The following is a 22,470-nucleotide window of genomic DNA, read 5'->3' as shown; positions in this document are numbered from 1 at the left end:
GCTCCTCTCCTCAGCGCAGCTTCCGTCAGATTTCACACTGTCTGCCCCGGGGCTGCGACTAGCTTAGCCTTTTCGCGCGGCAAACAGAAACTGGTTTTTAGAGGATGTTGTTTGCTGCGTGAAAGAGGCAGAGCGAGTTGCAGCCCCGGAGCAGATAGTGTGAAATCCGACGGAAGCCCCACGGAGAAGAGGAAAGTGGGAGCGGCATAAGGCTAGTGGGAAATCGGTCTTAATCTATCTAATCCCCTTTTAAAGCTGTTCACCCAGCTAGAGAGAGAGGCTTCTGTCCATTCGGGAAAAGGCTCGGACAGTGCAACTAGAGTCCATATCCAGGAGCAGTTATTTGTGTCTTTCCTTTTGCTCTTCACCCCTCCTCACCAAAAGACAATGAGTAGGGAGGAAGCAACAGGATTATCGTGTCTTCCTTTGCCTGGGCAGTGAGCGGTGGGATCATTGGCGCCTTGCCCCCTTCCCTTGGGTGGAGCACCTGGCCGTTGTACGTGCATTTCGAGGCTCAACCCCATAACTAATGTATAATGATTCTAATCTATTCTACAGAGGCTCGTAACTAGCAGGGGTGGAATTCTAGCAGGAGCTCCTTTGCATATTAGGCCACGCTTCTCCCTCTAAGCTGCAGAGTCTAGTGAGCAAAAATTCTGCTTTGTGAGCTACTGCCAATAAATGTGTGAGCTACTGGCATTAAAGCTGTGAGCTGCTGCATAGATTATTGTGTTCTGGGGTCATCCTTCCTGAGCTAAGACAAAAATGTGTGAGCTGGAGGCTAAAAATCTGTGAACTAGCTCACGCTAACTCAGCTTAGAGGGAACGCTGCTCCTGATGTAGCCAATCCTCCGAGAGCTTACAGAAAAGGAGCCTTGTAATCTCTCGGCAGATTGGCTACATCAGGGGTGTGTGGCCTAATATGCAAAGGCGCTCCTGTTAGAATTTCACCCCTGGTAACTAGATAAATTTCACCCCTGGTAACAGAGCATTTTGAGTGCCAAACTATTGCTCTTAGGTAAGTTTGTAGCTTGCTGTTCTTCTGAGGAACTTTAGGCCACGTGCACATAAAAACACTCCCTTTCTTCTTACCACGAGACATCAGTTAGGCTGAGAAACAGTCCCCAGTCCAAGGTCAACCAGTGAACCTCTGTGGTTGGGCAGGAATTTGAACCCAGGACTTTTCCAAGTCCAACATGCCGCCTGCCGAGCCGCACCGACTCTCTCGAGGAATTTTTGCAAAACAAGGGAAAGATTATGTTTTAAGACCGCTTGTGCTTCAGGTGAGCTCATGTCCCCGAGGGAGCTGAGCGCTGGCTGTGCAGAAGGAGACCTGGCAGAGCCCCTTCTAAGTCAAAGGCTCTCCACAGTGTTGGCAGGCTGTTCCATGGTGGATTGTAGTCAGTTTTCTCTCCACTGACTCCATGGAGAGCGCCTCAAAGGGGCCTTGCTGAGGTGAGCAGAGCACTGGCCGGCTGGAATCTTTTTTTCCCCCTCCAAAATTACAAACGGATGCTTCCCTCGCTGGGACGGCTGCCAATGACAAGGGGCCTTCCCTTGGCTGGGGCATTTTCCGTTTCTGGCTGCGTGTTTACTTTTTCGTTTCTTACTCCAACCGTTATTGGTAACATTTCTCGAAGAAACGAATGTGAGACGAAACGGGGGGGGGGGGGGGTAAAAGTATTTGATCGATGATTTCGCCTTGTACCCTGTCATAGCAGTGGTCTCTCTAGTTTGATATTATCCGCTTAGAATGGTAGCCTAAGTCTTCCTGCATCAATTTTTGTATCACAGCATTTAACAGAGTTCTGTGTTTCCAGTTCCATTTTGGAAAGGGAAACACTAGGATCAGAACTTTGGTTCTAGGTTCTGAATTACCTGTGGGCAGTGGTTGTATTGTAGAAAATTAGGTGGTGAAGCTCATTAGCATAACTCATTAGCATATCCCCCCAGCCCAAAGCAACCCAAGGCAAGAAAGGAGAGCCCTAGGCAATCAAGGCCTGCTTGGACTGGCTAGAGATCTAGCCAACCCAAACAGGCCTCGCTTGCCTGGGGGTCTCCTGGGCAACCCCCCCCAGTCAAAAGGCCAGAAAGCCCGCCCGCTGCCCAAAATCACATAAGAAGTGCGGGCTTCTCCATGGGTTAATAAGGGTTGCTGGGGGCATGACAAAGCCCCTGGTGGCTGGCTGGCTGCCCGTTCTCCTATTCCAGGGATTGTTATGCAGCTGCACCTACTATTCAATGGACAAGGGAGGTGGGGAGGAAGAGGGGGAACCCTCAGAAAGTTTCAGGAGCTGTGCTCCTGTGAGCTCCTGCTGAATCTGAGGCCTGCCTGTGGGTATCCTTTTATAAAGAATTGTTTTACAATTAAAATTTTCTCCTTAGAAACTACATACTAACCTTAATAATCATGGGAACAGGGCTTTTTTTTTTAATATTAGGAATTCCTTTGCATATTAGGCCACACCCCCTGATGTAGCCAATCCTCCAAGAGCTTACAGGGCTCTTAGTACAGGGCCTACTACAGTAGTAAGCTCCAGAAGGATTGGCTACATCAGGGGGTGTGGCCTAATATGCAGTGGAGTTCCTGCTACACAAAAAAGCCCTGTATGGGAGGCAAAGGACAAATGGAACAAAAAGAAATGACTTACTCGAACAGCGATTGTTTGAAAAGTGCATTTTCAAAACCGTGTGCTTTATACAACATTTGTGGCAGAGTGTGAGCTTTCGTGAGCCACTGTCCACCTCTTGCTGTTTTCTACTGCTACAGACAGACTAAGATGGATACTCGTCTTGATCTGTCTCGTGCTTTATAGCTAAATAATGAAGAATGTTTGGACGACAGCTTTATGGGGAGATGAAACCAGGTGTTCAACATAAACCTCCCAGGTTTTATTTGGAGGGGATTATTTGTTAAAAGGCCAGCGTCTTCCCCCACGTGTTAATCTGCGCAAAATCTGTTATCTATTACTGTTACCTTACACCATATTATATATTAGTAAAATTTATAAGTGCGGCGGCTGGAGACGCTTCCAAGGGAAGGCAGCTTTCCACAACTTGTAGCGGGAGCGTTCTGCCCTTCAAGAACACTCGAGAAGAAAGTTGCCATAATTGAAACTGACTATAATTTCCGATTTGATTTACTGAATACTATTCTCGGTCCCGCTGGGAATACATTTTTCCCTCTGATTTGGAACCTTCCTACCGCGACAAAAATACTCGTTGCTAAAACAGTGACACCGACCAACTGTTCCTGCTCAGAGCGACTGGGCGGGGGGCCCAGCTGCACATTACATCCACAGTGTGATCATCACAAGTGCTTCCAGTAGGGATGCCTGCTGCGAGGAATTAAATTTGGAAGGGTGGCGAGCGCCTGACTTGGATTGGGACCCTGGCATGGGGGTAGGATGAGCCCTGAGGAGAGTTATTTGCCCAGTGGGCCAAGTGTCATTGCTTCTGAATTGGGTTTCCAGAAGAATTGCAGATTTGTACCCTGCCCTTCTCTTTGAATCAGAGACTCAGAGCGGCTTACTATCTCCTTTATCTTCCTCCCCCACAACAGACACCCTGTGAGGTGGGTGGGGCTGAGAGAGCTCTCACAGCAGCTGCCCTTTCAAGGACAACTCTTGCGAGAGCTGTGGCTGACCCAAGGCTATTCCAGCAGGTGCAAGTGGAGGAGTGGGGAATCAAACCCGGTTCTCCCAGATAAGAGTGCTTGTTTGTTGTGGGGGAGGAAGATAAAGGAGATTGTGAGCCGCTCTGAGACTCTTGAGTGGAGGACGGGATATAAATCCAATATCATCTTTTTAGAAGAAGAAGAAGAGTCTCCGATTCAGAGAGAAGGGTGGGGTATATATCTGCAGTCATCTTCTTAGAAGAAGAAGAAGAAAACTGCAGATATATACCCCACCCTTCTCTCTGAATTGGAGACTCAGCGGCTTACAATCTCCTATATCTTCTCCCCCCACATGAGTAATGGGGTGGATGGTTTTCTCCCTGGACACAAGATTATTTTTAACCATCGAAGTTCCTTTCAAACGATGTGGCTTTAAAATGTTGTACTTGGTTTTTCCAGTGAATTGGTCTGTGTCTAATCATGGTGGCAATGGAAAAATCTAACCAGTTGTGCATGTGGGGTGGGGGTTGTATTTTGCTCTCACCAAAGTTCCTTGGTAAGACATGGCTTGTTTCAATACCAGTGTTTCCATTTGCAGGGAGAACAAGGCGATGATGGGAAGACCGAGGGGCCTCCTGGTCCACCTGGAGACAGAGTAAGCCCTGGCTTAATTGACTGCATGATAAAAAAAATCCCGGGATCAAAGCTAACCCTGGACATTATTGTGGATGTATGGAACGTTATCTGTGTTTCTTTGGAGGCAAAAAACAGTCACTCTGTACATGTTCAGACATACCCCACTCTTCAGGCAGCTTGCAATTAATATGATGGAAGGGTTGGTGCTTGTGGGGGGGGGCAACAGTGGGAGGGCTTCTAGTGTCCTGGCCCCACTGATGGACCCCCTGATGGCACCTTGTGTTTTTTTGGCCACTGCATGACACAGAGTGTTGGACTGGATGGGCCATTGGCCTGATCCAACACTGCTTCTCTTACGTTCTTATGTGACACAGAGTGTTGGACTGGATGGGCCATTGGCCTGATCCAACACTGCTTCTCTTACGTTCTTATGTGACACAGAGTGTTGGACTGGATGGGCCGTTGGCCTGATCCAACATGGCTTCTCTTATGTTCTTACGGTTTTGTACGAATAATAAGAGACAGCCTTAAGAAGTGGAATATTTGCCTGGTGCAAATGGCTAAACATGATGCCAGGCAGCAAAAGCTACGATAGGAATATTTCTTCCAGTTTCTGGTTTCGTATTGAAGCGTGGTGTGTTTGGTAAAGCTTCATTTTTCTTTCCTACAAATTCCAGTAAAATTCCTTTGTAACTTTTGGGGTTATTTGGAGGGCCTCACTATATAATTGCCCTGTGAGTTTACTATGAAATATCTTAAAGGGAAAGAGACATGGGGGAAGGGGGGGAGGGATTCCCTTTAATACTTGAGCAGGAATGCACAGGAATGCAGTTCTGGCTGGCTTGGTGTTGGGGTGTGTGGCCTAATATGCAAATGAGTCCCTGCTGGGCTTTTTCTACACAAAAAGCCCAGTGTGAAACAATGGTGATGTCAGGGGGTGTGGCCTTAAGTGCAAATGAGTTCCTGCTGGGCCTATTTTACACAAAAAGCTCTGTGTGAAACAATGGTGATGTCAACGGGTTTGGCCTTAAATGCAAATGAGTTCTTGCTGGGCTTTTTCTGCAAAAAAGGCCCTGCTTGGCACAAAGCTACAGAAGCATGTGCATGTGTGTGTGTGTATATACACAAAAAAATCTAAAGGCTTTATGAACAACCTGAAGAAAATAGCGAACTGATATAGTATAAAAACAGAGTGGACATTCCTTAAAAAAAGTACAGAGTCAGTTTATTTATCTTATCTATTGATTTGTTATCTTGAGACTCTGCTGTTATGCCAGTTCAGCTCTAAAAGTGGCTTACAAGTCAAATCCTGATCCGTACACAGTTTGTTATCCTGGCAAGAATCTTTACCAGAATTCAGGTTGATGGAATAGAGCAGGGACCTCTTTCCCTTTTTAATATTGAAAGTTTTGGTTTTATTGGGGAAATTTAAAAAAGAAAACATACGTAAAACAGACAACAAAGAATGAAAAAAATATTTAAAAAATTAAAAAGGCTTCCAATTTTCTCTTCACAAGTATAAATTTGCTTACATATATTTTTCTTGCTCTATACATAGAATATAAAACTGTCATTTTTCTTTTTATTTCTTAATCATCAAATCACAAATGATCAAATCATTATTTTCTTTTTCCTTCAAAAAGTCCATAAGGGGTTTCCACTCCTCAGTAAACAAACTAGTTGTCTTTTCCCTGACCAATGCGGGTAGTTTAGCCATTATTGCAAAGTCCCAACATTTTCTCCAGCCATTCTTCAATGACATCCTTAATTTGTTGGACCTGGAGTTAATGGACAGTGCCCTCATTGCAAACATGAATGGTTTGGTTTGGTCTTCTCCCTGACTCACCTGCTGCAGCTAACACCTATCTTCTCTACCAACCCAAAGCTCCCTAGAAAAGAGGGAGAGTTTCACCCATTTTCAGGAGGGCTAGGCCTAGGCAGACCTCTTTTGAGAGGCGGGTTTCTTAAAAAGGGCAAAATGGTGCCCACAAATGAAATAGCAGCATTTCCAGTGACAGCTAACCTAACCTCCAAGGAAATTGAAAATGCGGCAAACCTTTCAGTGATGAGATTGTGCTTTCTGTGTATCTAGGGTTGCCAAGTACCTTGAAGCTCCCGGCGGGGGACTCATGTGACTTATTCTACCATAGAGTTTTCCCTCCCAAATGGCTAAAGCAGCCAGGAAAACCATAGAGTTTTCCTGGAATCACCTAGAACAGCTGTCGTACAATGCTGCCGGTGCGATGGCGTCACTTCCGGGTGGTGTCATCGCGCTGGCGACATCGGGGACGGTTCCCCCCTGTTGGATCGGGGGCTTGGCAGTCCTATGTCTGTCTCACATTTCTTGTGACTTTCTTTTTAGGGTCCATCTGGTGACAGAGGTGATCGTGGGGAGCCGGGAGACCCTGGTTATCCTGTGAGTCCTACTCCAAATGCCTGGTTAGGAAATTAACCATCTTGGGAACAGTTCTTTCCTCTCTGTAACGTTCCATGACCCTGGGCTGGTAGGCCTTCTGTCCCAAAATCACAGGCTGTGTGGAGCAGTGGCCAGGCTCCCTCTGAAATTTGGGGGCCACGTTGGTTGGGTGAGCAGGATCGCAGGGACTACGATACCTGTGGCCAGATTATTTGGGTCGGGGACATTGTGAAATAATAGCACTGTTTGGGGGTGGGGTTTCCCCAACCAGCCAGCTGGCTGGCAGCAGGTCAAAGCCCCCCAAAGCAGGAGAACCCCTGCTGGGGTCTGGGGGATGGCAACCCTACATCTCATTGTGCTGCATGAGTGGACTAGACCTGACAATTCTGTCATCCAAAGAGATCTCTTGTATGAGTGTGAGCATAAGCTGTAGATTTCCGTCCCATTCTGTTTCTGCAGACTCAGAATGGGTAATGGGAAGGACCCTGATACGCAGCAGATAAATTGAGTTTTTCTGTCCATCAGCTGACCGTTTCTGCCAACCACCCATAAAGGGACATGTGTTGGACACCTAACAGTGGTCGGCTCAGTGGATTCAAGACGCCCGATTCCCTCCCCGGGCTCTTCAAAGAGCAATCTTAATTCCCTGTGCTCGAACATGGCACCGTTCACCAGTCAGTTTGTTTGTTGCCTGGTGCCTTTCATCTGGTGCCAGGCGACAGGGAACTAAATGCAGCATTTGTGTTTCCCAAATGCATAGCAAGGAAAGGAGGCCAGACTTGGAAGGTTGTGCAGGCAGAGAGAAGCAGGGCGGGCAGGACAGCCTGGAGTTGCTGGAGATACAAAATTAGACGAGGGGGAGAACCATTATGTTCTGGGATGAGGAAATAAGGAGAAATGTGAATTAAGTTCAGCATTTTAAAAACAATGGGGGCTGCAGTCAAACCTTGAGTACATTTTTTCTATTTTTTTTAATGGGGATGGGGGTAAATTTGGTGTAATTTTAATGTGGCGACCTCCACAAACTTGGTGTTTTGTACAATAGCTACAACAATCTCATCTTAAAACAAACAGACTAGGTTCTTCATGATTAAGATTACTCCGATAGCTCTGTCTATCACTTCATACCTTGTAACCTTCTCTCAGTCCCTCTCTCCCTTCCCTCCTGCCTTGCCTCTTTCCTCCTTTCCTCTGTCCCTTCCCTCTACCCTATCTCCTTCCCTCCTGAACTACCAAGATAACTGCATCTATCACTTCATACCTTGTAGACCTCCCTCCCTTCCAAGAATACCAAGATAGTTCTATGTCCATCACTTCATATCTTGTATCCTTCCTTCCTTCCTTCCTTCCTTCCTTCCTTCCTTCCTTCCTTCCTTCCTTCCTTCCTTCCTTCCTTCCTTCCTTCCTTCCTTCCTTCCTTCCTTCCTTCCTTCCTTCCTTCCTTCCTTCCTTCCTTCCTTCCTTCCTTCCTTCCTTCCTTCCTTCCTCCCTCCCTCCCTCCCTCCCTCCCTCCCTCCCTCCCTCCCTCCCTCCGATATTTCTGATGTTTTTATGTAATCTGAGGGAGCTTACATTGCATTGATGTTATTCAAGTTGTTACTTATTGATTCAGGCTCTCTTTATTCTTCTTTGCCCCTGGACAGAATGCCAGTGTGGTTGTAGTGGTCACAGGAATGAATCAGTGGGATCTCTGGATTCAGATCCCCTCTCAGCCATGATGAGTGGAGTCCACTGGGAGATCTGTGGCCAGTTGTGATCTCTCAGCATAACAGATCTCTCAAATTTGTTGCGAGGATAACATGGAGGAGGGGAAAAGCGATGTTTGCTGTCTTGAATTCCTTGGAGGGAGGGCAGCATGAAAATACAATTTACGAAATAAGACCAAACTATCTCATGATAAAAGCTGACTCTGCTCCTTCCTCTCGTTTGTTTTTAGGGTCAAGAAGGCCTGGATGGAGAGAGAGGAAAACCTGGACAGCAAGGGTTACCTGTAAGAAGTGTCTTCCCTCCCCTTCTTTTTTGGTTTTCTTGTTCATCAGAGGTCCATCAGTGGCTATTACTCACAGGGTATTGTTGGAAGAGCCCCGTGGTGCAGAGTGATAAAGCTGCAGTACTGCAGTCCGAACTCTCTGCTCATGACCTGAGTTCGATTCTGGCGGAAGCTGGTTTCAGGTAGGCGGCTCAAGGTTGACTCAGCCTTCCATCCTTCTGAGGTCAGTAAAATGAGTACCCAGCTTGCTGGGGAGGAAGTGTAAATTACTGAGGAAGGCAATGGCAAACCACCCCGTAAAAAGTCTGCCGTGAAAACGTTGTGAAAGCAACGTCACCCCAGAGTCGGAAACGACTGGTGCTTGCACAGGGGACTACCTTTTTATTGTTTGGGGCAGTGATGCTCTGAAATCTTCATCGTGGTCTCTGTGCAGTCCCACACATGGGTTATTCGCCAGGATCGATCCCAACCTCAGAGAATTCAAAGCGATCTTGGAGCATTGATTTTGGCGCACACTTCCTCTCATCCCGGGGAAGAGGCATCCACTGCGCATGCCTAGACGAGAGGGAGGCGCTTCACCCACCCAGTTTCTTCTTTACCGCCGTCCGGAATACACCTACCTCGCTGAGTCTCCTCTATTCACTGCGATCTTCATCTGTTTTCCTGCACTTTCTCCTCACCATTTGTCTTCGTCTCCTTCTTCAACTTCACCGGTATCGTTATAAAAAAAAATTATCTTTCTACCCTCTTTCTACCTTCGTCCCTTTCCTTCCCCCTCCCCACCCCCGGGCGGATGGAAGGGGAAAAAAATTGACTTTCAAGAAGTGTGTTTGGTGCGCCTCAAAAATCCCATCCACAGACAGACATTCTTTATGCCTTTTTGTCTGGGTGAGGCCCATCGTACCGACACTTGCCTGCATTGTAGTCAGTTTGGAAAGCAAGCAAGAAAAAACCGCGCGGCTAGACTCAGAAGTAATTTGTTAGAGTCATCACAGCGCCCTACTATGTCCCGTACTTCAGGATCCCAAACCTCGCCATCTTCCCTATCTACTCAAAAGGGAGTGGCTCCACCGGCAGCTTCCGTGGCTTCGGTTCCCAGCAAGCTTAAGTCCGGGAAGCACTCAAAAAAGTCTGATGATTCTAGAAAGAAACATCGCACAGAATTGACTTCTAAAGATCCTTCGATTTCGACATCACCAAAAACCAAGACGGGCCATAGGTCCTTGGATTCGCAGGCTCCCACCATGACTTCTACATCGCACCCGACTGTTGACACTGCGGCCTCGGTACAGACAGCACCGACTTCATCGGAGGTCTCGTCGCCCATCGATACCGTACCTCTCGATGTTGTACATATCCATTCTTGGTCTCCATCACTTCATGGATCTTTGCCAGAAAATATCCTCGACACCGAATCTCCAGATTCACACAGAAGTCAGCGTGCTAACCTTCTCGGCGCACACTCCTTCCGGGAAGTTTCAATGCCTAGTAGACAGATGCCTAGCAAACAACAGATAGCGACAGAGTCGAGAGATCTCGAAGTCGTCATAGAGAACGCTATTACTATTATAGCCCATCACGGTCCAGATCACCATCTCCTTGTAGGTACCGATGATATTACAGATCACCTTCCTCGGATTCCCAGTGGTATCAGTGCCGTGAAGACCCTCAGTACCGTGAGGACTCTTGATACTGTGAGGTGCTTTATCATCCACTTCGGGAGCACGTATACCGTGAGGATCGTCCTCGGTATCGTGAGGATGTGTCTTATCGACCCCGTGAGAGTCCCTTTCGATGCCCTAAGCATTACACTATGGTATCAAAACCATTGTCTCCAGCTAGATCGACTTCAGTGTGCTCGGTCTCCCCTAAACAACAGACAGAACAGCCTCCCCTGCTGACCAAATGAATATCGATGCCTACTAAGCACATTGATACACTCATTGAAACTCAGGAAGAATCTGAAGCGGAACAATCGGATTCCTCCCATTCTACACCCTCAGCTCCTCCTTCACCAGCCTCCAACATCATCAAACCTGCTGACCTATCACTCTCAGAGGGTTCTAAATCTTACCTAGATTTGCTGTCCAACATGGCAAATTCACTTAATATTAAACTGACTACTGATGCACCTAGAGTTTTGGATGTAGTCCACGATTTAGTACACGCAGACCTACCAGCAGGCTCTTTTCTCCCAATGCGTCCAGTTCACTTGGAAGCCTTGAAAGAGGCATGGGACAAACCTGCTTCAGTGCCACTGACATCTAAACAAGTTGAATCCCTCTAGAAAATTCATGCTCCTGAATCAAAATTTCTCTTCAGTCATCTGGCACCAAATTCCATGATCGTGCATTTGTCCTCAAAATCCAAACAAAAACGACACCCGGTTCCACCTGAAAAAGAAGGGAAGAAATTGGACACTTTAGGAAGAAAGATCTATTCTCTTACCACTGCTACTTCCAAAATTCACAATTATTTGGCCTGTTTTTTTGCATATACTTTCAATCTGACCTCCCAACTTACCACCTTGGTCCCCTCCCTTCCGGATGCAGCACAGAAGCAGGCTTTGCACATCCTTCAGGAGCTCTCTGGTGTCAGCAAGCAGCAAATTAATACAGTACGTCATGCTGTGGCATGCTCATCTAGGACTATGGCTACATCGATTGCTCTGTGCCGTCAGGCCAGGCTCAGGTCCTCGTCACTGCAACCTGACATCAAATTCAAGATAGAGGACTTACCTTTCGACGGACAGGGTCTCTTTAATGCCACCACAGATGATATTTTAACAACTGTTGATGACAATAGGAAAAGGGCCAATAGATTGGGAGTTTCTCAACAGCAATCCCAACCTAATCGGCAGAGATCCTGGAAACCATCATGCTACAAACGTTCCCGATCACACTGACAAGCTGAATTCTGGAAACATAAGGCTTCTCCGGCAAAACAATCATTTCAGCAAAGAGCACGTCCAGAAACCTCAAAGAAGACAACACCGGCTCCAAAGCAGTCTATTTGACTCCTCTCTTCTACCTCAATCAACTACAACACCATTCAGACACCACCAGACTACGACCATTCTACCCCATGTGGGAATCCATAAGATCGGATTTATGGGTCCTGGCGATCATCCACAGGGGCTACATCATAGAGTTTGATTCGGCTCCAACTCCACAGATTCATTCCTACACCCCCATCTGTTCCACTTCAAACGGAAATCGCCACCTTGCTGGACAAGGGAGCTATAGAACCAGTTCCACCGCAGTTCCATCACACGGGATTTTACTCCCGCTATTTTCTGGTTCCAAAGAGGGACGGGGGGCAGCACCCTATACTGGATCTTCGAAAACTCAATCTTCGTTATATTCGCTATAAAAAATTTCGCATGATTACTCTGCAATCTATCCTACCACTGATTCTAGAGCAGGCCTGGATGGCGATAGACCTACAAGATGCTTACTTCCATCTCACCATCAATCACCATCACAGAAGATTCCTCAGGTTTGCTATCGGAGATCAATGCTATCAATTCCGCACTCTCCCCTTCGGTCTTTCGACAGCACCGAGAGTTTTCACGAAATGTATGGCAGTGGTGGCAGCCGTACTCCGGCAACAACAGATCTCCATTTACCCTTATATAGACAATTGGCTGGTCGTATCTCAAACAAAAGAACAACTTCAGAAGGACATCTCGTCTACTCTGTCCCTCCTGTCTGCACTAGGTCTTCAGGTCAATCATGCAAAATCCAACCTGAATCCCACTCAGAATATACAATTTGTAGGGGCACGTCTGTCAACGATATCACACAAGGCCTACCTTCCAGCAGACAGAGTGCATCATATCCAGTCCTTGGCCTACAGCATAATCATGCACCATACCCAAACAGCCTTCATCTTCCAGCGGATGTTAGGTCTCATGGCGGCCACCACCGCCGTCCTCTGTTTTTCAACATATGCGCCCTCTGCAACTGTGGTTTGTCCGGACATTTCATCCACACCGGCAACACCAAATGACCTTACTTACGGTCCCATCTCACATTATCCCATCTCTAAAATGGTGGACGATCGATCGTCATCTCCTGGCAGGAATGCCGTTCGTATGAACACGGCCCTCTGTGATTGTCACGACCGATGCCTCCAAGTGGGGATGGGGAGCCCACTTGGGAATGTTGACAGTTCAGGGACAGTGGACCGAGTACGAGAGATCCCTTCACATCAATTGCCTAGAGATCCTGGCTGTCCACTGAGCTCTGAGATCTTTTCTACCGTCTCTTCACAATCGCCACATTCAGGTCACCTCCGACAATGTAGCCACTGTTTTCTACATCAGTCGGCAGGGAGGCACAGCCTCTGTTCGCTTGTGCAAACGAGCCCTATCCTTATGGCACTGGAGTATCATTCATGGCATTTTCCTGACAGCGGTGCATCTACCAGGAGTCCAAAACGCCCAAGCAGACACACTGAGTCGTCATCTAGTCAACGACCATGAATGGGCCCTCAACCATCGTTACCTGCACACAGTGTTTGAGACTTTCGGAGTTCTGAAAATAGATGTATTTGCATCTCCAGACAACGCCCAGTGTCCGCACTTTTACACCCGGGTCCTCCATCCCCACTGTCTGCGGGGGACGCCTTCCTCCATCAATGGTCCGGGACACTACATTATCTATTTCCACCAATCCCTCTCATCACGAGAGTATTGCAAAAGATAAAGCTAAATCGGACCAATTGCATCCTGATCACACCATGGTGGCCCTGTCAACCCTGGTTCACCACTCTTCTCCCCCTGTAGGACAGCATGTTCCTCCGACTTCCTCAAGTTCAGGACTTGATTTCCCAACAAGAAGGCAAGGTTCTGCACCACAATCCGGGACTTCTACGACTGACTGCCTGGAAAATCAGTTTCTGAATTTTCCTTCGGACGTTCGTCGTGTCCTACTCAATGCCAAAAAACCTGCCACCAGAAAATCTTATTCTTTAAAGTGGAAACGTTTTTCGGCGTATGCTGTTCTACATAATTTCAAGCCTGAACTCTCTACTATAGCTCAGATCCTGACCTACACCTTATCCCTTTCTAACTCAGGACTGTCGTACTCTTCTCTGAAGGTCCACTTAGCGGCCATCTCTGCATTCCATCCACACTTCGAAGGGTGCACTGTTTTCTCCCACTATGCTACCAAAGCCTTCATGAAGGGGATCCTCCACCTTCATCCTCCATTCTGTCAGCTTCACCCCAGCTGGAGCTCGTCTCTTGTGCTGAGCCAATTAATAAAGCCACCTTTTGAGCCCATGGCATCCATTCCTATGCATCTCCTGTCCTGGAAGATAGCTTTACTGGTAGTGCTTACTTCTGGCAGAAGAGCCAGCGACATCTGTTTTTTCAGAACAGACCCGCCATACACTATTTTCCATCATGACAGAGTTGTTTTACCGCCTGACCCTTCCTTTTTACCCAAGGTAATCTCACCGTTTCATCTAGGAAAGTCGTATACTTTACCTGCCTTTTTTCAATGCCCTGCCGACGAAGGTCAGTGAACTTTACACAACCTGGACGTACATAGGGCCCTTGCTTTTTACATTGAGAGGATACGTCCATTTCGAAAAGACATTAGACTCTTTGTAGCATATGCAACCCACAACCAAGGCACTAAAATCTCAACACAGAGATTTTCAAAATGGATTGTGGCTGCTATTACCTTATGCTATCAACTGGCTAAACAGCCTATACCTGAACATTTACGAGCTCATTCTACTAGAGCCGTTGCCACTTCATCAGCCTTCTGTAAGGGCGTTCCGATGGAAGACATTTGTTCCGCTGCGGTCCGGTCGTCTCCATCTACGTTTGCCTCACACTACGCTTTAGACGTCTGTGCTCGGCGTGACGCGTCCTTTGGGCAGGCTGTGCTACAGTCCATTTTCGACTGATGTCTCCAGTCGGCTACACTGTAAGTACAATATTGCTTCTTATATGCATAACTAACTTTGTCCTTTGGTTACAGATCCAGCACCTGCCTCCGGACAGATTAGCTTGCCAGTCACCCATGTGTGGGACTGCACAGAGACCACGATGAAGATAAACACGTTTCTTACCTGTAACTGATGATCTTCGAGTGGTCATCTGTGCAGTCACACACGCCCACTCAACCTTCCCCGCTGCTGGTTCCTTGTTCCTAATTCAAAAATTTTCCTCCTATACAGCAGCGGGAAGAAACTGGGTGGGTGAAGCGCCTCCCTCTCATCTAGGCATGCTCAGTGGATGCCTCCTCCCCGGGATGAGAGGAAGTGCGCACCAAAATTAACGCTCCAAGATTGCTTTGAATTCTCCGAGGTCGGGATCAATCCTGGCGGATAACCCATGTGTTTGACTGCGCAGATGACCACTCGAAGATCATCAGTTATAGGTAAGAGCCCTGTTTTTCTTGGTGCTTGGGGGGGCAACAGTGGGAGGGCTTCCAGTGTCCTGGCCCCACTGATGGACCTCCTGATGGCACTTAGTTTTTTGGCCGCTGTGTGACACAAGGTGTTGGACTGGTTGGGCCATTGCTGTGATCCAACATGGCTTCTCTTATTTTCTTACGTTCCAGTACAGTGTGCAGGTGCATGTACTGTAATAAATTATTGAACCAGGATATGCAATGAATTCTTCTTGTTACTCTTTGTACACCAGTAGGTATAGCAAGATGGAGGTGACATTGAAAGTCAGTGATCAGATCTTCCCAGTATGTTTTTTAAAATGAGAAAATAGCAATGGTGTGTGGCCCTAATTTAGACTGGTGGCACGGTGTGAAACCTCTGCTCACCATTTGCAATTTCGCCAACAGAAGCCATCGCTTGCTAGCCTGTCGTTAGCTCTGGACGAGGAATAAAAGACAGCACCTTTTTGCCTGACCTTTGTTTCCGTTCTAGGAGTCCATTTTTTAAAGCTGTTTTTATAGTCTAGTTTATACCAAAAGACTATTTTATTGACATCATTTTAAGTTGCTGGATGGTGTTTTTTGCTGTTTGTGTTCTGGCTCGATTTTATTTATCTATTTACTTTTGGAACTTTTATCTTGCCCTGCCTCACAAGCGGGCTCAGGGGAGCTTACAACATACAGAAAAGGAAAGGTCCCCTCTGCAAGCACCAGTCGTTTCCGACTCTGGGGTGACGTTGCTTTCACAACGTTTTCACGGCAGACTTTTTACGGGGTGGTTTGCCATTGCCTTCCCCAGTCATCTACACTTTCCCCCCAGCAAGCTGGGTCCTCATTTTACCGACCCTCAGAAGGATGGAAGGCTGAGTCAACCTTGAGCTGGCTACCTGAAAACCCAGCTTCCACTGGGGATCGAACTCAGGTTGTGAGCAGAGCTTAGGACTGCAGTACTGCAGCTTTACCACTCTGCACCACGGGGCTCTTTTACAACATATAACCCAGCAATAAAACTATACGTTAATTAAATAGGACAGTTCATTAAAACACTCAAACAATTAAAGTTTAATCAGCTAATTATTATTTCTCTTAGACTGGTGGCATGTTTGGTGTAGTGGTTAAGTGGATTTATTAATCTAAGCTGCTAATGCTGAGTATGTGCAGTATTTGGATTGGGGGATGGAAAAGGTTTTGTCACGATTCATACCCGAAGAGCCATCAGAACATGAACAGAACATAAACAGCTCAATTTGTGTCCAGAAACATCTTAGAGCCATTTTGGTGTGGTGGTTAAGTGTGTGGACTCTTATCTGGGAGAGCCGGGTTTGATTCCCCGCTCCTCCACTTGCAGTTGCTGAAATGGCCTTGGATCAGCCATAGCTCTCATAGAGGTTGTCCTTGAAAGGGCAACTTCTGGGAGAGCTCTCTCAGCCCTACCTACCTCACTGGGTGTCTGTTGAAGGGGAAGAAGGTAAAGGAGACTGTAAGCGGGGTATAAATCTACGGTCTTCTTCATCGTCAATTTGATTTTCAGGGTATCAGCTTTAAAGAATCAATGCTCCCTTTCTCAGATACCTTCTGAAACTTCCCTCTGAAAGGTCCTGATATCCACTGGAGCACACATGGTACACAAAAAGGGGGCTTTGGTGTCCCCATGATGGTAAAAGGTCCCATCACCAATTTCCACCATGAGGAACCAAGAAAAGAAAAATGAGAAACCATTTTTCAGCTCTCATGTGTGGGAGGGGGAACAGAGCTTCCCTCCCCAGCCCTTGTCGAGAAATATCATGGCATGTGTGGGGGGCGGGGAGGGACAGTCATCCCTGCCTTTCAGCCAGTAAGACAGGAGTTATATGGGCCAGAAACAGTTTATGCTACTGGGGGGCACGTCTCAAAAATATCTATAGGACATGGGGAGACACAAGAGAGACAGATAGAGACAGCAAGATATCAACACCCACAAATATTCTAGAGAAGTTAATCTCATGCTTCTGATGGGAGAACATAAGAATATAAGAGAAGCCTTGTTGGATCAGGCCAGCGGCCCATCCAGTCCAACACTCTGTTTCACACAGTGGTCAGGAAAACCAGGTGCCACCAGGAGGTCCATCAGTGGGGCCAGGATACCAGAAGCCCTCCCACTGTTGCCCCTCCCCAAGCACTAATACAGAGCATCACTCCCCCAGACAGAGAGTTCCAACAATATGCTGTGGCTAATAGCTACTGATGGACCTCTGCTCCATATGTTTATCCAGAGGAGTCATGCCTGTCACACAAGTGCCACACATTTTGTTGTTGTTGTTTTTGCATTTTATTTTGGGAGCCACCTTGAGCTCACCTCCAGAAAGGCAATGTACACACTTCCTAAAAGATCAACCCCAGCTGGTGAGGGTGTCTGATTTGATTAGTGAAATCACACCATGAGGGAAGGATAATCATCTTTCTCTGCGCTCTGGCCCTGAGTGAGGGCCCCACATGGCAGTCATTTATCTTAAAAAATGCTGGCTGGAGCTATTCTCAGATCTCACCACACCCTGTACCGTTTGGTCCAGAGAAAGCATATGGAGAGAAGTCCCAAGAGCTTGCACAACCTAACATTCAAAAAAAGCAGGGGGAGGAAAAAGGACACGTTAACTGGGATGAAGATGCCTTTAACTGAGGTTTAATTTTGGTCATGTCACTCAAACACATCAGTTGACACTTTTAGCCTTGTTAAACCGAATGGCTTTGGATTCTGAACCTTCCACAAGAGGTATTCTGTACTTCCAAACATTTATGCTCAGCGTTGGAGACTGAGACCGATTTCGCACAGAGCTTACCCTGCAGTCACGGTCCTCTTCTCTGCACAGCGTCCGTCGGAGTTCCCACTATCTGCGCCGGAGTTACAGGAAGTGCCGCGGCTGTTGCCTAGCAAATGTAAACTGGGTTTTAGCGGTTTACGTTTGCTACGTAAAAGCCGTGACACTTCCTGTAACTCCGGTGCAGATAGTGGGAAATCGATGGACGCTGCACAGAGAAGAGGAACGTGACCGCGGGGTAAGCTGTGTGCAAAATCAGTATCAGTTTCTTTAAGCAAAAACTCATGCTCCAGAGCAAAACAAATGCTCCATGCAAAACAGCAACATCAGTCATCATCATCATCATCATCGTCGTCAGGGCTTTTTTCAGGGGGAATGTGGTGGAACAGAGTTCTGGAACCTCTTTGTGGAAACAAAATTCTCAAAAATTGTTTAGAAGTTCATGAGGGGTACCCATATGTTTCTCCTTCATTTTCTTCTTGAGAGTTCTGGCACCTATTTTTTCCAGAAAAAAAATGCATTATTGTTGTTGTGGTTAAATTTCTATCCCACCCATTCCCCAAAATTGGGCTCAGGGTGGTGCACGACATATCTTATCGGTACAGTGTAAAAAAGATACCAATAATATGAATAAAATAAACAATTCAATCCGATGGTGTCACACATCTCTCCTGCAAGCAACTGGGGTATAACATCATATTCCACTGATGGGAGAGTTCTTAACCAATGGGTATTGCAATAAAAAGAAACTCGGAAAGCCACTGGAACATCTCAGTCTTAGGGCCTGCAGAACTAAGTCAAGTCCTGCAGGCCCTGGATCTCACTGGATAAAGAGTTCCACCCAGGGCTTTTTTTGTAGAAAAAGCCCAGCAAGAACTCATTTGCATATCAGGCCACCCCCCCTGATGTCACCATTGTTTCACACAGGGCTCTTTTTTGTGGAAAAAGCCCAGCAGGAACTCATTTGCATATCAGGCCACACGCTCCTAACACCAAGCCATCCCGAACTGCATTCCTGTGCATTCCTGCTCCAAAAAAGCCCTGGTTCCACCAAATCGGGGCCAGGACTGAAAAGACCCTGTCCGAGGACAGCCAGACCATTTTGGGACCAGGGTCTACCAACAAGTCTTTATGCATGAAGTTTAATATGGTCACAGTGGTACAGCTGGGAACTCCAGCACCTGATTCCAATCTCCTTTTTCTATCCTGGCTGAGTTAGGATCTATTAAACTTTGGCTGGAGCACAGATCTAGGCCCATGTTCCAGTTGTGTCTCCTGGGCACAGAAAGGAGCAGTGTTGTCGCCTTAAAAAGTTGCCTCAGTGTTGTCGCCTTAAAAAGTTTACAATTTGGAAAGCACAAATAAACTCTTTTTCTTTTAACGTATTGTCCAGCATGACCGGAGGATTGCCTTTTTTCTCACTTGGTTATTTATGTATTTAAAAACAGCAACAACAACATTGCCATAATGTTTTGGTTTACACAAAGGAGAACTAAAATTTAAAATGGGGGGGGGATTTTCATGTCTCAGTTGTGGGACCACAAAATGCAGTAACTTCCCCATCTGAGATTCAGCTCTCAGTGAAGCAGTTCCATACAGCTGATGCTATCAGAGGCAGGATGAAGCTTTCTTTGTGCTGAGTGAAAGAGATCCGCCAGCAGGGTATTCAAGCAGATGGTTTCTGCTTCTTCTCTTCTCTCAGGGACATGCGGGACCACCAGGCCGACCAGGGCCAAAAGGATCCAAAGGCCAGCAGGTAAGAAAGGGATAATTGACCAGACTCTCCTGGTTGCAGCAGCCACCGGTCAGTCCTTGAAATTCCTGAAAACAGATTAGGGTGGTTTAAAATGGCTTGTCCCAAGATTTTATTTTTAAATGCCCAGTTTCTGATAAGGCTATAGCTGCATCTTGACATTGGTAACGGCTTATCAGGGCGATTTTTGGTAGAAGCAGCCCAGCAGGAACTCATTTCCATACTAGGCCACACCTCCTGATGTCATCGTTGTTTCACACAGGGCTTTATTGGTAGAAAAAGCCCAGCAGGAACTCATTTGCACATTAGGCCACCCCCCTGATACCAAGCCAGCCGGAACTGCATTCCTGTGCGTTCCTGCTCAAACAAAAAAAAGCCCTGCGGCTTATAATGCATTCGGATGATGGGCCACCAAAGCCTTGGCAAGTGTAAAAGATCTCGTCCTGCCAAGCTCCTGCTGCTGTGGGATCTTCAGCATGGGTCAGATAATTTGTGATGTTCCGAAGCTGCAGGGAGTTCTGGGTGGTGTTACAGTGTCGAGAGTCTTTGGAGGTGAAAAGCCAGGACTGGCACAAAGAACTAGCAATCCAGACCTTGCGACAAGGCCCTCCGCTGAGGTGGCCCATTGACTTCCATCACATCCTTGCAGGGATCACTTTGTAGCAGGAGCTCTTTTGCATATTAGGCCACACGCCCCTGATGTAGCCAATCCCCCAAGAGCTTACAGGGCTCTTCTTACAGCGCCTACTGTAAGCTCTTGGGGGATTGGCTGCATCAGGGGCGTGTGGCCTAATATGCAAAGGAGCTCCTGCTACAAAGTGAGCCCTGCAAGCATGTGGCGTCACTGGGTCCTCCGGGGCACCTGACTGTAGGAGAATCCAAGTCTTCCATGCTCCTTTCAGCTCGGCTGGGACTCATGGGGGTTAAAGAACCATGCATTGCACTTTTCTGCTTTGTTCAGAAGGTTGTTTGTGTGCACGGAGGGGGGGGGGGCTATGCAGTTAATGTGGGGAGGAGCAACGAAGGCCGTCTTGCCCAAGGTCTCCAAAACCTGGAGCCAGCCGTGATGTGGTAGAGCGGTGTGCAAGTTCACCAGGCGTGGAGGAGCTGCAACTTTGTGGGAGTTTGGCAACAGGAGATAGATGGCAATTCCATCGAGTTTCCTTCTGTAGTGTTCCTAACTTGCATCACGCCAGCCGTTTGAGAGGAGCCCTCGCAAACTTCTCCAGCCCAGTCGGTGTCACCTGCTGTGCCGCTTTCCCTGACCGAGACAGCCGGAATCGCCACTGAGAGGGATAAGGGCAATTCTTGTGGTTTCTTCTTGATGGGATGTATTTTGTTCAAACTTGTTTCCGGGGCTTTTTTTGTAGCAGGAACTCCTTTGCGTAGTAGGCCACACACCCCTGATGTAGCCAATCCTCCTGGAGATTACAGTAGGCTCTGTAAGAAGAGCCTCTTGGAGGATTGGCTACATCAGGGTGTGTGGCCTAATATGCAAAGGAGCTCCTGCTACAAAAAAAAAAAAGCCCTGCATGTTTCTAAAGCAGTAGAAAGGAGAGGGGTCAGGGGAACCAGCTGAAGGGAGGAGGATTGAAGCTCTTCTCCCATCTCTGCTTCCTGTCTAGCCGCTATCCCCTCTTCCATTCCATGATTGCTTTAAATTTTAGAGGGGGTGGGGTGGAGTGGGAGACGGTTATCATGGCTCGGTCATGTCCAAGTTCATCTTTGGTTGCTCTCACGCTCTGGAATGGCCATGTTCAGGGCCAGCCCTGCCGCTAGGCAAGCTAGGCGACTGCCTAGGGTGCTTTCCTTCTGGGGGTGCTGACTTCGGAGCCCCCCACGTGACTTCGTGGTGTTATCAGTGCAATGAGAGAGCGCCGGAAGTTAGCCTTGCCTAGGGCGCCAGACAGTCTAGGGCTGACCCTAGCTGTGTTATGGTGCAACTTGCTTGCTCTCACTGCGGAACCCTGTGGTCCGGGTGTCGTTCAATCTGGGATTATAGGGGAAGGAGCAGGTTTGGCTCCAGAGGGTAAGGTATTTGAAGGGCTCCCCACCCCAACTCGAGACAACTGCCCACAGTCCCAACAGCTCAGCTATTTTCGCTTTGCTTTTTTTCACCCTGGAAAGTTAGGGGCAGAGTAGGAGAATTAAGAGGAACCGGAGCTTTTTTTTGTAGCAGGAACTCCTTTGCATATTAGGCCACACACCTCTGATGTAGGCAATCCTCCAAGAGCTTCCAGGGCTCTTCTTGCAGGGCCTGCTGTAGGCTCCAGGAGGATTGGCTACATCAGGGGTGTGTGGCCTAATTTGCAAAGGAGCTCCTGCTACAAAACAAAGCCCAGCGAGGGAACCATTGAAGGGGGTCTTTGCGCATCCCAGCCCTGCAGCTGGCAAAAAGGAAGAGGGCACGCTGATGGGGGAAAGGAAGATCTTGCTTTTAATTGCATGGTTAGACTTGATGAGCTTGGAACATCCCTTGTTCCTGACTCAAGCATGGCACTGCTTTGTTGGCAGTAATGTTCTTTCTTTTCCTTCGAAGGGTCAGAAAGGAAAGCCAGGGCTACGGGGCACCCCAGGCAGCAGAGGCTCACCGGTAGGTAACAAAGTCATCCCTTACCTTTTCCTTTAATTTCTTCAGTTCAGCGGAATCGACAGGGCTTTTTTTGTAGAAAAACTCCAGCAGGAACGCATTCGCATATTAGGCCACACCCCCTGTCGTCACCATTGTTTCACCCAGAGATATTTTTTTTGCTGGAAAAGGCCAGCGGGAACTCGTTTGCATATTAGGCCACACCCCCTGATGCCACCATTGTTTCGCATGGGGATTCCCCCGAAAACCCCAGCAATAATTCAT

The 22,470-nt window shown here is 47.5% G+C and overlaps 1 protein-coding gene across 1 annotated transcript in view; it reads left to right on the top strand.

The window, feature by feature from the left end:
* LOC132580027 (collagen alpha-1(XXVII) chain-like) overlaps positions 1-22,470 on the top strand; it is a 406,754-nt gene that overhangs the window by 340,606 nt on the left and 43,678 nt on the right. Inside the window, 5 exon segments of the mRNA XM_060250632.1 lie at positions 4,215-4,271; positions 6,615-6,668; positions 8,605-8,658; positions 19,566-19,619; positions 22,156-22,209. Coding sequence (XP_060106615.1) covers positions 4,215-4,271; positions 6,615-6,668; positions 8,605-8,658; positions 19,566-19,619; positions 22,156-22,209 — 273 coding nt within the window.

Source organism: Heteronotia binoei, chromosome 12 (genome assembly GCF_032191835.1).
Source record: "Heteronotia binoei isolate CCM8104 ecotype False Entrance Well chromosome 12, APGP_CSIRO_Hbin_v1, whole genome shotgun sequence".
Taxonomy (NCBI): Eukaryota; Metazoa; Chordata; class Lepidosauria; order Squamata; family Gekkonidae; genus Heteronotia; species Heteronotia binoei.
Note: the sequence above shows the minus strand (reverse complement) of the source record. Positions and strands in the feature narration are given on the sequence as shown.